Source organism: Stenella coeruleoalba (assembly GCF_951394435.1).
Source record: "Stenella coeruleoalba genome assembly, chromosome: 8".
Taxonomy (NCBI): Eukaryota; Metazoa; Chordata; class Mammalia; order Artiodactyla; family Delphinidae; genus Stenella; species Stenella coeruleoalba.
This window is the reverse complement of record NC_137154.1, coordinates 96,565,251-96,583,240: the sequence shown is the minus strand read 5'-3', so window position 1 is coordinate 96,583,240 and position 17,990 is coordinate 96,565,251. Positions and strand designations below refer to the sequence as shown.

Genomic DNA, 17,990 nt, shown 5'->3' with positions numbered 1-17,990 from the left:
TCTCATCAGACTCGCAGCTGAATGTGAGGAGTGCTGTGTCACGGCCCTTGTCAGAGGATGATGGAGCCTGGCAATATGGAGAACCCCAGGAGATTCATGTCCAAGGTAGGAATGTTCCTTCACAACAGCAGGTCCTCTGTCTGGAAGGAATATGAGGTAACGGACACAGCACACTAGGATTTCTCCAGCATCCAAGACAAAATAAGCCTTCATTGAGGTGGTGTCCAAATACAGGCTGCTGCCCTGCTCTCACAATAACATGAAGATACAATCAGCTCTATTTAGAAAAGCCATTAGTCTTAATCAGGAAAAAACATACTCTCCATATTTTAAAAAGCTGGTTACCACTAATGACAATCCAATAAGCATTTGAGAAATGCCTACTATAATCCTTGACATCATAAATCAGGATTTCCCAGGGCACAGTTTAGGGACTCCTTGGGACAAACACAAAGTGAGGTACTGAAGTAGAATAAAAGCAAAGAAATGCCTGTAAGAAAACCTATTTCTGGCTTTGCCACTCTGTCTCTGACAACGGCATTTCCTCCTGTCAAATAATTGTCCACTGTAGCTATGCCTCTAACTCCTCTTCACGTAAACCAAAATTCTAAAGTCTGGAAAAAGACACCCCAAATCAATGAATTTACTTTCCCTGACCGTCCTCAAAAACAAAAAGAAACCACTGGACCCCCAAAAGATACATGATATGTTGATTTCTAAAAGAAAAGTTACATGGTTTTTCTTTTTTGTTTCTCTTTAAAAATAAACAGAGGGGGACTGTATTAGTTAAGTGCTAAATAAGTAATTTAAATTCAATCTCTCAGGAAATTCAGAGATAAAGCAAATACAAAATAAAAGAAGAGCTGATAAATATAGGCAATGTGGACAGACATCTGATAAATGGCGAGGCAGAAATAATAAACAGGTACACTTTAAAATGTACCAGATTCATAAACGTAGAGGTTTCTTTCTCTCTAAATGGTACTTTTATACCCCTAGAGAAATCAGAGCTATAAATACCAGAAAACACGTGTTTTCTAAGGACTACTTCAAATTCTGCAGTGAAATTTAGTCTTATGTAAAGAGACATAAAGGACCTCCGATACACATATCCTCCTTTACTCAAGTCTCAGTTATTAACTAGGTCCCTGGGTCTCTCTCAGCTTCTCCTTCTAGATACAAACCAAAATCTGCCCACATAACTTTCCCATTGAAGCCTTTCAATGATTTCCCACGGCCCACAAGAAAAAGTCCTAGTCTGGCATGGCATACCAAGGTCTCGAATGACCTGCCCTGTTTTCTACCTTCCTCCTCAGTGTTATCTGCCACTACTTCCCACTTAATTGCTTTTCACTAAGTCATACTGAAACTGCTGTAGTTCACTACATATAAAGAGTTATTCCATACCTCTGTGCCTTGACTTCCCACATACTCCCTTCTGTCTGGAATATTCTCCCTTCACCTTCACCAGATTAACCCAGTCATTTTCTAGAAAGTCCCACTTCTTCCAGCAGAGCTAAGTACTCCTTTGTGCTCCCAGAGCTTAATTTGAAGATTTAATCACTTTACTGAACAGCTGCTATATTGTCAGCTACTGCTGTAGGCATTGAGGATAGGGCAAAGTACAAAAGAGAAGTCCCTGCCTTTACAGAGCTTACAGTACAGTGCAGGGGAGACCAATAATATATAAGAAATGTAAGTTAGGTGTTGATAAATAAGAAAAATAATGGTAGGTTAAGAGAATGATAGGAGACAGAGGTGTGCTAGTTTAGCTAGGTTGGTCAGGGAGGGAGTCTCTGATGAGGTGTCAGAGAGGGAGAGAGCCAAGCAGTTAACTTGGGGCATTCTGGACAGGGGAAAAAATGCAGAGGCCTGAGGTGGAAGTGTGCTTGGTGTGTTGAGGAACAGCAAGGCTTTTTTTTCTTATACTTGAATTCTTATAAACTGGCTGCCATGTGGAGAATAAGCTATAAGCGGCAAGGGTGGATATAGGCAGGCCAATTGCAATAACGAAGAACAAATCTGACTCCATATTAGATCTGTTACTTTTACTTAACGTTTGTATTCTACTGCTTTTGCTACAAGTTAAGAATGTTGCCTATAGCCTGAAATATATAGGATAGCCCATTCTCACGGGCTCTGACCATTAAAAGTACAACACTTTTCATTCATATAGAGATTAAAAAGTTGCAGAACAGAGAATAACATTTGTCTTGTTGGAGGTTTACAGGAACATCGTGACCTGACCTGACCTGACCTACTTGGACAGCTGCAAGAACAAATGACTCCCACACCAAGAAGTTTGCAACAAGCAGCCGCACCCATCCCCTTTTAATATAAAAGAAGCTTGAATTCCAACTCAAGTAAGATGGTTCTTTGGGACTCCAGTCCACCATCTTCTCAGTCTGCTGGCCTTCCAAATAAAGCTGTTGTTGTCCCAACAACTTTTCTCTCGATTTACTGACCTGTTGTACAGTGAGCGGTACGAGCTTGGTCTCAGGAACACAATTGGAAGGCTACTATAATAACACAGGTAAGAGATTAGGAAGGCCTGAACTAAAATGATGCTAAGAAGTAGTAAGATTCTATATATTTTTGAAAGCAGAATTGAAAACAAGAACAAATGGACTAGACGTGGAGTGTGGGAGAAAGAAATCAGGGATGATGCCCAACTCTTAATCCTGAGCAACTGGAAAAATGGAGAGACTGAGAAAAATGTGCAGAGCAGGAGATCAGGTGGGGAGGGGAAGGGGCCAGGGAAAGGTAAAGGAGGGACCAGAAGTTCAGTTTGGGACACATTAGGTTTAAACATCCAGGTGGAGCTGTCAAGTAGGTATCTGGAAATACTCGTCTGGAATTTAGGGGCAGATCAGAGCTGAAGGTATAAATTTGGCAATTATTTGAAATCAAAAGGCATGGGAAGCCACAGGACTGGATGAAAGTACCTAGGGGATGAGTATAGAAGAGAAGAGGTGTAAGTACCAAATCCTGGGATAACTGAATTTTTAGAGGTTAGGAACGTGAGGAGGCTCCAGCAGAGGAAATATATCTCTAGCTTAGTCCAGACGGCAAGCTTCTTGAGAGCAGACACTACTTCTTTTGTCTTACCTTCAGCTTCTGGCTCTAAGCCTCTTAGTCCATAGTAGGTATTCAGTAAATAAACTGCCCTTTGAAACCCAGCTATTAGAATCTAGAGTTATTTCCTAGAAGGTCTCCTGGTAAAATATGAGAATTCAATGACTGAAATATGACCAACCCAGTGAGGACATCTTTTCAACCACCTGCAGCACAAACTGAACTGATTTTGAAATAGCACACCACTGCTACACAAGCCATGAAGAGAAAAGGCACAGATGAAGGCTCTAAAAGAAAGAGTCTATTGATTGGAAAAGCAAACACTATGATGCTTAAAGGCCAAGAATCATGAAACCGAGATTTTTCGTCTCCTATTGATTCACGAAGTAAATAAACATGAAACATATGGGCGATTCCTCACTTTGTGTGTGTGTGTTAGGCCATTATCACCATAAACAGCTACAGTAGAGAAGCTAAACTTCCAGCTCCACCTGACAGTAGAAGGCAATAAGATGATAACTGAGCGCCTGTAAGGAATCATAACACTCTTAATAAGTATGTCTCCTGTCAGTCCTCTAAACATTTTATTCCGTTCATCAAAAAAAGTTGAAGTCATATAGGTAACTGGAGCTTGTATTTTATTCTGAGATAGAAAAACAGAACATGTAAATTTCTGGATCATCTTTAAAGTCTTCTGTTGCCAAAATGACTAATCACATGGAAACAGATGTGTCTGAATAATTCAACTGACTCACCAAATAACTTTGCTACCATAAAGGACACTAAACTGATTATAAAGGCTTTTTATTCATGCCCTCAAAAGACATTTTGGCTAATTTTTCTTACTTAAGTCTAAGTTGAGCAGAGGTATTTGGTGTTTAATGACACAAGACAGGAAAATGAGAGGAGAAGGAGAAGCTCGGGGAACCTAACAACTAGGGAAGGATGCTGCAGAAGTTAGAATTTATAGGAAAATCAAGTTAAACACTGACTTTAAAAACCCATGGTCAAATGAAAGGCAATTTTTTTCCTCAGAATGAATGGATACCTCAGTCCCTCCAAGGACACTAAAGCTCAAATGTGACTCTGTATGAAACACTGAATTATCCAGGCAGTCAAGTCTTCACCTTGTACTAACTATGCACTGTGCTATTCACTATTCAATGGCATTTTGGAGAGAAATTATGCATAAAACTTGGAAGACAATTTAAAGGTATGGTAAGTATGGTACTAATACCCCGTTTATATATCACTCTTAATTCATAATGAATGTATTTTAGTATAAATTCCTCTGTGCTTATTCACCATTTCATCTCACATCAGCATGAATGCTATTATAGTTTTTTGGGTTTTTTTTTTTGCGGTACGCGGGCCTCTCACTGTTGTGGCCTCTCCCGTTGTGGAGCACAGGCTCCAGACGCGCAGGCTCAGCGGCCATGGCTCACGGGCCCAGCCGCTCTGCGGCACGTGGGATCTTCCTGGACCGGGGCACGAACCCATGTCCCCTGCATCGGCAGGCGGACTCTCAACCACTGCGCCACCAGGGAAGCCCTATAGTTCTTTTTAACGTGCCTAACACAGTCCCTGGCACATCACAATGGCTCAAAAAACATTCCACCAGGAGACTTACAAGAAAACTACTAGGGAACATGTACTATAGTGGGTATATGTCAGCTGCGGCTGTCCAGCATCTGAATGCCCTTCTGATTTGAGGGAAACCCAAGACAGATGAGAGGCAGAAACCACTTCCCACTACAGAAACTAAAGAGGAGTAGATATTCTCTTTCTCCATTCCCTGGAAGTTAGAACATGCGAAGGTGACATAAACCTGTCTAACTATAGCTGGAATTTTAGATATTAAGATGTAATGCAAGGACATAAGGTCTGACAGAGATTATTCACAGAAGATGGAGAAGAGTCAAGCATTCAGACACAGGGCTGCAGATGTCTGAGGGCAATGAAGTTGAGCAGCCTGCTGATGACTGTGCTGTAACCAGTGTAAGAAGCCTACAGTTTACATAGCGAGGTCTACAGAAAATCTTGGCTGTGCCTTGCTTCCCCTCAATCCTGCCCAAGCCTAATTCTCTGATCTTGTCAATTCTGTGCGCTACATGGTATTCATTATTCTTTTACTAAATTCCTATCCTACTTAAATTGGCCAGAGTTGATTTCTGTTGTGTGCACTGGTACTAGGGAGTAGATTACTGGCAATAGTACCTCAGGTAATCAAGGGCAATTTGGGATTGGTTTCTGGCCTAGTAGAGGCCAGTGAATATCATATTAGTTTTCATAGAAGGGATTCTGCAAGTCCTTGACATGGAGTGGTGAAATAAGTAATTATCACCTGAGTTCACATGAAATGCTCTAGGAGATTGAGAAAGTGCTGTCAAGAATAAAGCAACATGAAGGGAATGAAGAATTCAAGACTATGGGCATCTGCTATTCTAAGCGCACAAGGCAGCTTACATAAAGGGAATATTAAGGTCGAGTTCCTATAAACTAGGCTTCAGGCACAGACTGAAACCGAGGTACTTTTAAGAAAAGGATCTTTTCTCTCTTACAACAACAGAGCTGAGGTAGCTATGAAAACAAATACACAAGGTTTGATGCTCTAGGTTGCTGAATTAGAGGTCAGTTAAACTTGCATCCATATTGGGACTATTCCATGAAAGCTGGAGCATTGATTGGAGAGAGAGAGACAGAGAGAACAAATTGGAATGGCAGTGCAAGGGAGGATTCTGAGGACTTGGGAATATCCTGAATCCCTAAACCTCACTGAGGCCCCCCTTGCTAGCTGGGTCCAGTGTGACTGTTCCTCTTCTGCTTGAAAAGGCAGTAAAATCCCTTTGCTTGAAGGAATTACCTTGCAAGTGTAAACGAATTCCCCATTTGCCTCATCCTTCCACATACGTACTCTACTGCACTACCATCAGATCACAGCACCGTCTGTGGGGTGAATTACAAAAATATCAAAACATTTACAAGACTTTGGTCACTTATATGGACAAGCATATAGGAAATAAATACAGGGAATATAGGAAATGAGCGTGTTAACCAAGGAAAGAAAAGCAATTCTAGATCCAGCTGATTTTGCGTAGGTATATTACCAAAGGTTCTGAATTCAAAAATCTAGCCTCAGTGGCTAGCTTCAGTGGTTTAGAATCATTTAGAGTGGTTCTAAATATTTGTCTAGTTGACTGATTGGAAACTGGACTCAGTGGTGGTCTATGCTAAAGGAAGTTGAGATGTCACAAATTATTTGAGATAATGTAGAAGGAGGAATTCAAAAACTTCAGGACAGGGCCTTCCCTGGTAGTGCAGTGGTTGAGAGTCCGCCTGCTGACGCAGGGGACACGGGTTCGTGCCCCGGTCCGGGAGGATCCCACATGCCGCGGAGCGGCTGGGCCCGTGAGCCATGGCCTCTGAGCCTGTGCGTCCAGAGCCTGTGCTCCACAAAGGGAGAGGCCACAACAGTGAGAGGCCCACGTACCGCAAAAAACAAACAAACAAAAACTTCAGGACACAGGAATGATGGAAATTATTGTCACCCATGTTACCCCTTTACCCATTTCCATCTATGGACCCTACAAGGACTCAGAGACATTTCCTTCTCTAAGGCCTTGAAAAATACATTAGGGCTTCCCTGGTGGCTCAGTGGTTAAGAATCCGCCTGCCAGTGCAGGGGACACAGGTTCAAGCCCTGGTCTGGGAAGATCCCACATGTCACGGAGCAACTAAGCCTGTGGGTCACAACTACTGACCCTGCGAGCCACAACTACTCAGCCCGCATGCCACAATTACTGAAGCCCATGCGCCTAGAGCCCATGCTCTGCTACAAGAGAAGTCACCGCAATGAGAAGCCCACGCAGCGCAACTAAGAGTAGCCCCCGCTTGCCACAGCTAGAGAAAGCCCGCGCACAGCAACGAAGACCCAACACAGCCAAAAATAAAATAAATTAAAAAATAATAATAACAAATAAATAAATTTATTTTAAAAAAAGAAAAATACATTAGTGAGTAGAACACTCACATCTTTGGAAAACATTCTACAGGCCAGGGATGCTGGTAGGAGACACTAAAATCAGGTTGCCCATTTCAATTTCAAGAAGGAAGAGAAGATTGGTTCAAGATGGCGGAGTAGAAGGATGTACTCTCACTCCCTCTTGCAAGAACACCAGAATCACAACTAACTGCTGAACAATCATCGACAGGAAGACACTGAAACTCACCAAAAAAGATACCCCACATTCAAACACAATGGAGAAGCCACAGTGAGATGGTAGGAGGGGTGCAATCACAATAAAATCAAATCCCATAACTGCTGGGTGGGTGACTCACAGACTGGAGAACACTTATACCACAGAAGTCCACCCACTGGAGTGAAGGTTCCGAGCCCCATGTCAGGCTTCCAAACCTGGGGGTCCGGCAATGGGAGGAGGAATTCCTAGAGAATCAGACTTTGAAGGCTAGCGGGATCTGATTGCAGGACTTTTACAGGACTGGGGGAAACAGAGAGTCCACTCTTGGAGGGCACACACAAAGCAGTGTGCACATCGGGACCCAGGGGAGGAGCAGTGACCCCAGGGGAGACTGAACCAGACCTAACTGCTAGTGTTAGAGGGTCTCTGGCAGAGGTGGGGGGTGGCTCTGTCTTACCGTGAGGACAAGGACACTGGCAGCAGAAGTTCTGGGAAGTACTCCTTGGCGTGAGCCCTCCCAGAGTCCGCCATTAGCCTCACCAAACAGCCCGGGTAGGCTCCAGTGTTGGGTCGCCTCAGGCCAAACAACCAGCAGGGAGGGAACCCAGCCCCACCCATCAGAAGTCAAGCGGATTAAAGTTTTACTGAGCTCTGCCCACCACCAGTCCCTCCCATCAGGAAACTTGCACAAGCCTCTTAGGTAGCCTCATCTACCAGAGGGCAGAGAGCAGAAGCAAGAAGAACTAAAATCCTGCAGCCTGTGGAACAAAAACCACATTCACAGAAAGACAGACAAGATGAAAAGGCAGAGGGCTATGTACCAGATGAAGGAACAAGATAAAACCCAAGAGAGACAACTAAATGAAGTGGAGATAGGCAACCTTCCAGAAAAAGAATTCAGAATACTGATAGTGAAGATCATCCAGGACCTTGAAAAAAGATTGGAAGCAAAGATCGAGAAGATGCAAGAAATGTTTAACAAAGACCTAGAAGAATTAAAGAACAAACAAACAGAGATGAACAACACAAGAATCTACAACCAAGATTACTCTACCAGGCAAGGATCTCATTCAGATTCGATGGAGAAATCAAAAGCTTTACAGATAAGCAAAAGCTAAGAGAATTCAGTACCAGCAAACCAGCTCTACAACAAATGCTAAAGGAACTTCTCTAAGTGGGGAACACAAGAGAAGAAAAGGACCTACAAGAACAAACCCAAAACAATTAAGAAAATGGTCATAGGAACATACATATCGATAATTACCTTAAATGTGAATGGATTAAATGCTCCAACCAAAAGACACAGGCTTCAGGCCTCCCTGGTGGTGCAGTGTTTGAGAGTCCGCCTGCCGATGCAGGGGACACGGGTTCGTGCCCCGGTCCGGGAAGATCCCACATGCCGCGGAGCGTCTGGGCCCATGAGCCATGGCTGCTGAGCCTGCGCGTCCGGAGCCTGTGCTCCACAACGGGAGAGGCCACAACAGTGAGACGCCCGCGTACCGAAAAAAAAAAAAAGACACAGGCTTGCTGAATGGATACAAAAACAAGACCCGTATATATGCTGTCTACAAGAGACCCACTTCAGACCTAGGGACACATACAGACTGACAGTGAGAGGATGGAAAAAGATATTCCATGCAAATGGAAATCAAAAGAAAGCTGGAGTAGCAATACTCATATCAGATAAAATAGACTTCAAGATAAAGAATATGACAAGAGGGCTTCCCTGGTGGCACAGTGGTTGAGAGTCCACCTGCCGATGCAGGGGACACAGGTTTGTGCCCCGGTCTGGGAGGATCCCACATGCCGCGGAGCGGCTGGGCCCATGAGCCATGGCTGCTGAGCCTGTGCGTCTGGAGCCTGTGCTCCACAACAGGAGAGGCCACAGCAGTGAGGGGCCTGCGTACCGCGAAAAAAAAAAAAAAAAAAGAATGTTACAAGAGACAAGGAAGGACACTACATAATGATCAAGGGATCAATCCAAGAAGAAGATATAACAATTAAAAATATATATGCACCCAACATAGGAGCACCTCAATACATAAGGCAAATGCTAACAGCTATAAAAGAGGAAATAGACAGTAACACAATAATAGTGAGGGACTTTAACAACTCACTTACACCAATGGACAGATCGTCCAAACAGAAAGTTAATAAGGAAACACAAGCTTTAAATGACACAACAGACCAGATAGACTTAATTGATATTTATAGGACATTCCATCTAAAAATAGCAGATTACACTTTCTTCTCAAGTGTGCACGGAACATTCTCCAGTATAGATCACATCCTGGGTCACAAATCAAGCACAGTAAATTTAAGAAAACTGAAATCATATCAAGCATCTTTTCTGACCACAATGCTATGAGATTAGAAATCAATTACCGGGAAAAAAACATAAAAAACCCAAACACATGGAGGCTAAACAATACACTACTAAATAACCAAGAGATCACTGAAGAAATCAAAGGGGAAATCAAAAAATACCTAGAGACAAATGACAATGAAAACACAACAATCCAAAACCTATGGGATGCAGCAAAAGCAGTTCTAAGAGGGAAGTTTATAGCTATACAAGCCTACCTCAAGAAACAAGAAAAATCTCAAATAAACAATCTAACCTTACACCTAAAGGAACTAGAGAAAGAAGAACAAACAAAACCCAAAGTTAGCAGAAGGAAGGAAATCATCAAGATCAGAGCAAAAATAAATGAAATACAAACAAAGAAAACATTAGCAAAGATCAATAAAATTAAAAGCTGTCTCTGAGAAGATAAACAAAATTGATAAACCATTAGCCAGACTCATCAAGAAAAAGAGGGAGAGGACTCAAACCAATAAAATTAGAAATGAAAAAGGAGAAGTTACAACAGACATCGCAGAAATACAAAGCATCCTAAGTGACTACTACAAGCAACTCTATGCCAATAAAATAGACAACCTGGAAGAAATGGACAAATTCTTAGAAAGGTATAACCTTCCAAGACTGAACCAGGAAGAAACAGAAAACATGAACAGACCAATCACAAGTAATGAAATTGAAACGGTGATTAAAAATCTTCCAACAAACAAAAGTCCAGGACCAGATGGCTTCACAGGTGAATTCTATCAAACATTTAGAGAAGAGTTAACCACCCATTCTTCTCAAACTCTTCCAAAAAATTTCAGAGGAAGGAACACTCCCAAACTCATTTTACGGAGCCACCAGCACCCTGACACCAAAACCAAACAAAGATACTACAAAAAAAGAAAATTACAGACCAATATCACTGATGAATATAGATGCAAAACTCCTCAACAAAATACTAGCAAATAGAATCCAACAACACATTAAAAGGATCATACACCATGAGCAAGTGGGATTTATCCCAGGGATGCAAGGATTCTTCAATATACGCAAATCAATCAATGTGATACACCATATTAACAAACTGAAGAAGAAAAACCATATGATCATCTCAATAGATGCAGAAGAAGCTTCTCACAAAATTCAACACCGATTTATGAAAAAAACTCTCCAGAAAGTGGGCATAGAGGGAACCTACCTCAACATAATAAAGGCCATATATGACAAACCCACAGCAAACATCATTCTCAATGGTGAAAAACTGAAAGCATTTCCTCTAAGATCAGGTACAAGACAAGGATGTCCACTCTCACCACTATTATTCAACATAGTTTTGGATGTCCTAGCCATGGCAATCACAGAAGAAAAAAAAATAAAAGGAATACAAATTGGAAAAGAAGAAGTAAAACTGTCACTGTTTGCAGATGACATGATCCTATACATAGAGCATCCTAAAGATGCCACCAGAAAACTACTAGAGCTAATCAATGAATTTAGTAAAGTTGCAGGGTACAAAATCAATGCACAGAAATCTCTTGCATTCCTATACACTAATGATGAAAAATCTGAAAGAGAAATTAAGGAAACACTCCCATTTACCACTGCAACAAAAAGAATAAAATACCTAGGAGTAAACCTACCTAGGGAGACAGAAAACCTGTGTGCAGAAAACTATAAGACACTGATGAAAGAAATTAAAGATGATACCAACAGATGGAGAGACATACCATGTTCTTGGATTGGAAGAATCAACATTGTGAAAATGACTCTACTACCCAAAGCAATCTACAGATTCAATGCAATCCCTATTAAGTTACCAATGGCATTTTTTACAGAACTAGAACAAAAAAATCTTAAAATTTGTATGGAGACACAAAAGACCCCAAATAGGCAAAGCAGTCTTGAGGGAAAAAAGCAGAGCTGGAGGAATCAGACTCCCTGACTTCAGACTATACCACAAAGCTACAGTAAGCAAGACAATATGGTACTGGCACAAAAACAGAACTATAGATCAATGGGACAAGATTGAAAGCCCAGAGATAAACCCACATACCTATGTTCAACTAATCTATGACAAAGGAGGCAAGGATATACAATGGAGAAAGGAGAGTCTCTTCAATAAGCGGTTCTGGGAAAACTGGACAGCTACATGTAAAAGAATAAAATTAGAACACTCTCTAACACCATACAGAAAAATAAACTCAAAATGGATTAGAGACCTAAATGTAAGATGAGACACTATAAAACTCTTATAGGAAAACATAGGAAGAACACTCTGACATAAATCACAGCAAGATCTTTTTTGATCCACCTCTTAGAGTAATAGAAATAAAAACAAAAATAAACAAATGGGACCTAATGAAACTTAAAAGCTTTTGCACAGCAAAGGAAACCATAAACAAGACGAAAAGAAACCCCTCAGAATGGGAGAAAATATTTGCAAATGAATCAATGGACAAAGGATTAATCTCCAAAATATATAAGCAGCTCATGTAGCTCAATATTAAAAAAACAAACAACCCAATCCAAAAATGGGGAGAAGACCTAAATAGACATTTCTCTAAAGAAGACATACAGATGGCCAAGAAGCACGTGAAAAGCTGTTCAATGTCACTAATTATTAGAGATGCAAATCAAAACTCACACCAGTTAGAATGGGCATCATGAGAAAAGCTACAAACAACAAATGCTGGAGAGGGTGTGGAGAAAAGGGAACCCTCTTGTACTGTTGGTGGGAATGTAAATTGATACAGCCACTATGAAGAACAGTATAGAGGTTCCTTAAAAAACTAAAAATGGAGGTACCATATGACCTAGCAATCCCACTACTGGGCATATACCCAGAGAAAGCCATAATTCAAAAAGACACATGCAGCCCAATGTTCACTGCAGCACTATTTACAATAGCCAGGTCATGGAAGCAACCTAAATGCCCATCAACAGATGAATGGATAAAGAAGATGTGGTACATATATACAATGGAATATTACTCAGGCATAAAAAGGAACGAAATTGGGTCATTTGTAGAGATGTGGATGGATCTAGAGACTGTCATACAGAGTGAAGCAAGTCAGAAAGAGAAAAACAAATACCGTACATTAACACATATATGTGGAACATAGAAAAATGGTACAGATGAACTGGTTTGCAGGGCAGAAATTGAGACACAGATGTAGAGAACAAACATATGGACACCAAGGGGGGAAAGTGGCAGGGGGTGTGGGTGGTGGTGGGATGAATTGGGAGATTGGGATTGACATGTATACACTGATGTGTATAAAATGGATAACTAATAAGAATAAAAAAAAAATTTAAAAAAAAGAAGGAAGGAAGAGACCAAGCAGTGGCCTCTAACTACTAGTGAGTGAGAAAGGAGGCATAATTACATAAATAGGCAGCAAGGCCAGAGTGGTAAGTAAAATAGCTTGACAGTATAAATCTTTGGCAGTAGCTAATTGCTCACAGTCTATGTAGGATTAGAATAGGTTATCTCATTTCAGGGAGAGAGAAATGTGTTTTCATTTATACAAGGAATTTATTAGGATAGGTAAGAATAATTTTTAATATATAACTATGGGGAAAGTCAAAAGTGTTGGACTACAGTAGACATTCTTTTTGCTGAGTTGTTCCTATTTGAGGGGAAGTCCCAAGATCAGGGGAAGCAAGATTCTACCTCTCATTGCAGAAGCCAAAGTGGAGAAGATAATTTGTCTTCCCTATCTCTTGGGAGACAGAGTGTGGGCAAATGCCTTAAACATACCCAATCAATTGGTCAGATGCATAGTTTTGACACTTAGGGAATGAAGCAAAGGTCAGCAAAAGATTATATTCAGCACTTATGGGGAAATCAAAAATCCATGACATGGCTGCAAGTGTTCAGTGGTTAAGTCCAGCGTTGCAGTACCAACAGAAATATATAAAGAAGACTGTAAGTCGAAACTTTGGCTATCCTTGCCTCCCTTGGTTCCTGTCTAAACCAGGTTCTCTAGCCCACCTAGCAATTCTTTTAGTTTCTCACTATCTCTCCAGTAAAGTCCTCCCCTGATTAAAGTTGATTTCTATAACATGCATTCAAGCACACTGACTACTACAGAGGCATAAATGTGCTTTAGGATAATTATGCCATCAGGGACAGAAACAATTTACTGCCTATGTATATACTACTTCCTGTAGCAGACTGGAAGATAAATACACTATAATGACAGACATATGCTCAAAGCCAGAATATTTACTTCTTCTATTAATATGTTAGATTGAATCAAATGAAAACTCTAGTTATCAGACCATTTTTTTTTAACCCCCAAAAATTTTCATGTGGTTTAACCTAACATTTCTGGGTTGTGTTAAAAAGGCAGTCATATCTCTCCCTACCTAGCTGTTCTTAGCTAATTTTAAAAGGTTAGCTTCAAAATCCTTACTTAATTTGTCTAATATTTTTTAAACGCTTAAGCTTTAAAATTCTACTGATAATAGCACAGATAGTTTTACACAGCACTGGTTGAGCCTTATAGAATGGTGACCCCCTTAAAGTCTGTAAATAATAGAGAACTTTGGGAAAAAATAATGTTCAGTAAGAATGAATTAGAATCACAGAAATTTGTAACCAGAAGGACAAAAGAAATTTATAACCAGAGTGTGATTTGACTCACATTTAGTCCTAACTTGCATCTTGTTGGTTTGAAATTCCTCCTGCCGAATGGGATTTCGTATTATTCTTAAAGTCATTAAGAAAAGAATATAAATTTGGGGGTAACTGATTCTAGTTTCCAACACCCAGAAACCTGTTTGGGTTTTTTTTTTCCCTTATATTTACGTATATCATATCTGCTACATTTCCTTTTACATTTACAGAATATTAAAGGTAGTTTCTCACCAAACAATACATATTTACTTTTCATATACTTAAAGGTACTAATTTAGGCCTCAGCCTTTCTATTCCTACTCAACCATCCTAATTCCTTTAATATTTCCTCAGGAGTCTATTTTCTAGTCCCTTTCTCATATTCTCTAAACCTCGGGCACATTTGTCAAATCTTCCAAACTGCAGAACATAGTATATCTTAAAAGCGGATGCAATGTGAAAGAAGAAACCAGTTTTGGGGATGGGTGAAAATGTGCTCCTGGAGAAGAGGATCACAAAGGAACTGATGATAAGGAACATGGAGTGGGAACTACTAGAAGTAGTCAAATACGTACTTACCCAACCATTCTTAATACAAGTGCAAGGCTAGAAGAAATACACTGTGGAAAATGAGATAAAGTAGGTTTGCTTTTGGCGTTTCTTCCTTTATTTTTTAACCTATCACCAAAGTTCTCTAAGAGAGTCCAACAACAGATGATTAGATTTTGCTCTGAATCAATAGTTCCTAGGTCGCCGCAATACTTGCTCACGTGTTGCTGAGCTGACAGGGGATTTTTACCTGAATGGCACTTCTTCCTGTGGAACATCCACATAGTAACGAATAAAAAATCTCTCAGAATCTTCTCGCTCACCATCAGTGACAACACTGCCATTAAGTTTGGAAACCGATGGCAATCTATAAATAAAAAGCAAAAGAGACATAATAAACATATTGAGACTTAGAAATAAAATGATTGGTTTGAGGCCCAGTCTTATTATCTTGAAAGGACTCCTTTGATGTAGCTCTGCTTGTGTACAACCACCAGCATGAACTAACGTGGTATAAAATAAAAGGACCAAAAATATCTAAAGTTTCATTTTTGATGTGACGCCTGACCTTTTATAACCATACCTCACCTTTCAAAATAAGATCCTAGGCAGCACGGTCCAACCTAAGTATCGTGCAAGCCACACACGTAATTTTAAATTCTCTAGTAGCCATATTTTCAAAGGTAAAAATAAAACAGATAAGATTAATTTTAATAGTATATTATATTTAACCCAATATATCCAGGATACAATCATTTCAATCTATAATCAATAATAAAAAATAACTAAGATACTTAAATGTTCTTAATACTTAAATGTTCTTTTTTTTATATAAAGTGTTTGAAATCCAGTGTGTCTTTTTCACTTACGGCACATTTCAATTCAGACTAGCCATGATATCAAGTGCTCAAAAGTCCCCCATGGCTGATGGTACCATACTGGACAACACAGGTCTACAAAGCAGTCAGTACAGGTTGGTCATATAGTTCAGGAATTCATTTATTATATTTACAAAAGAACTGTGTAAAGAAAATAAACTACAAGGCCTGTAAGACTTACTCTTCGTAGAAGAAAAGTCTGCTGAAATTTATTTCTTCAGTGGGATATTACTGTGTATGTTAACAACTGGAAAGCAGTAGAGATCTGGTAGGTATTAGTTAGTCAGAAAGATCAAAGTGGTTTATAGAACCACTCTTCTTTAGGGAACCTTAAAGCCTACTGTTCCCCTGTCAAAACTACTATGTATAGTACACGAGAGAACAAATCAAAACTCCGTGGCCCTTTACATCTTAGTCAAGCCTTACTGCTGCTAAAGACACATACAAAAATAAACCCTCATGGGACATTTCAGTAGTCTGGGGGAGGCAGAGGCTGAGACACGAAAGGCAGGGGAGTCAGAGGAAGAAGGTAACAGCATGGTGGTCACATTTAAGTCAAACTACATTGAAGAAGAAAACACAGATGCTACTCTCTTAAGTTTTACACTAATGAAACAGCCTAATTTTCAGGTATTTACACTTTAAATGACTTCTATGTTAACACAGAAAATAAGGGTAACTAAAATAGAGTTGATTCCCTATTATACCTACTTTTTCTTCATGACCCAAAATAGGATTTCAAATATTGTAAATATTGAAAAGTATAAAAATAGAATAGATTTGTGAGGGAATTTTTCAGTGGTCTTGGCAGATCAATCATATTTCACATTTTTCTCATCATATTGCATTCGTTTCCCTCTAGGATTTGGAGCTAGAGAAGCAGCTCCTTTAAGCAGTCTGTTCTAGAGATGGATAAACATACAGTGCGCTCCCCTCACCCCCAAACAGTGCATTATCCCTTTAATGAAACAACAAAGCCCCAAGGAAAGAAAGCAGAATAATCAGTACAACAGACCTGGCTATTACCAATTTCCTTCGCTCCTCGGTGGTATATGGCTGAAGAAGAGGAATTCCTAACAACCTCACTTCTTCAAGTTTAGGGAATGAGTTTAGTTTGTCAATGTCTTCCCAGGACCGCAAACCTAATTTGAGAAATATATTGTTTAAGTAAATCCAGAAAAGCACACAAATGAGAAGATAAACATAGCAAAAAAATTTATTTCCATTAATAGGTTCTTCAATGTTATAATGATCATAAACTAGTTAGAGATCCTGGAATTTTTCTTTATCCAAGGAAAGAATGGAATAAAACACCATAAAAACTTCCCTGTAACCTCTCTTATCCCTGTGATCCCAGTGCTCAAAGGACGCCCTTTATTCTCCAACATCCACTCATCTACTGATTCTCCACCCAAATGGCTGGTAAAGGGGGTCACTGGTGGTTTAATAAGCAGGATGGATGCCATGATTACATAATTGAAAAAGTGATGTGATCAACTCTTTCATCAGACAGAGACTCAGAGAACATAACCGTTGATCAGAGTGGACACTGGCAGAGTAAATTTCTACCTAACAAACACTAAAATGGGCAAGGTCAATAGAAGCCGAAACTAAATATCATCTTTCAACTGTCCTCATTTTGGGGACAGGGAAACAGGTTCAAAATTTAGAACAAACAAACAAAATCAAAAACAAAAAAACTGAACCCTTGGGTAGGAAAACATGAAACAAATTAAGATTGTTCAAACCTAAAAGGAAACTCTTCCTAGAGCTGTGAACAAATGTATCATCCTTGGCACTGGTAGGAAAAATATCCCAGTAATGATGAAGCTGGTCAGTTTTACAACACATTAAATCCATTGCAGAAAACAACGCAGTCCCTTCCTATTTCTATCAACCTTCAGCAAGGGTAAAGGCAGAGGAGCAGTTTGTGAGGACCCTGGTGCAAAAATTATCCCAGGTCACTGTCCTCTTCCCTTCAGAATGGCATTGCCATCTAGGAGGAAGAATAGAGTTAGCTCAAGGGATGTCAAGTTGTGAAATAAACAGCTTCCTTATGCAAATCACTTGTTTTTAAGACTTAATTCCCGCCCTTATAATCTCCGTGGTGGAATAAACCGTTTATGTTTTTTCAGTTATAGGTCAGAATTATTTTTACTTATGTAGTTGTTTTAAAAATAGGCTGAAAGACAATACCAAGAGAATGAGAGGAAAATCCATACACTGGGAGAATGCATTTGCTAAAGGCATACTGATAAAATATACAAAGAACCCTTAAAACTCAACAACAAGAAAATGAACAATCCGATTAAAAAATGGGT

General features: G+C 39.9%; 1 protein-coding gene across 3 annotated transcripts in view; it reads right to left on the bottom strand.

Annotated features, from left to right (window-relative positions):
• The window catches only part of TBCEL (tubulin folding cofactor E like), a 79,269-nt gene that overhangs the window by 28,119 nt on the left and 33,160 nt on the right, over positions 1-17,990 (bottom strand). For all 3 annotated transcript variants that reach the window (XM_079928588.1, XM_079928589.1, XM_079928590.1), the window contains exons 6-7: positions 16,685-16,811; positions 15,042-15,158 (exon numbers count right to left, since the gene is read on the bottom strand). In XM_079928588.1, coding sequence (XP_079784714.1) covers positions 15,042-15,158; positions 16,685-16,811 — 244 coding nt within the window. The remainder of the gene's footprint in view (positions 1-15,041; positions 15,159-16,684; positions 16,812-17,990) is intronic.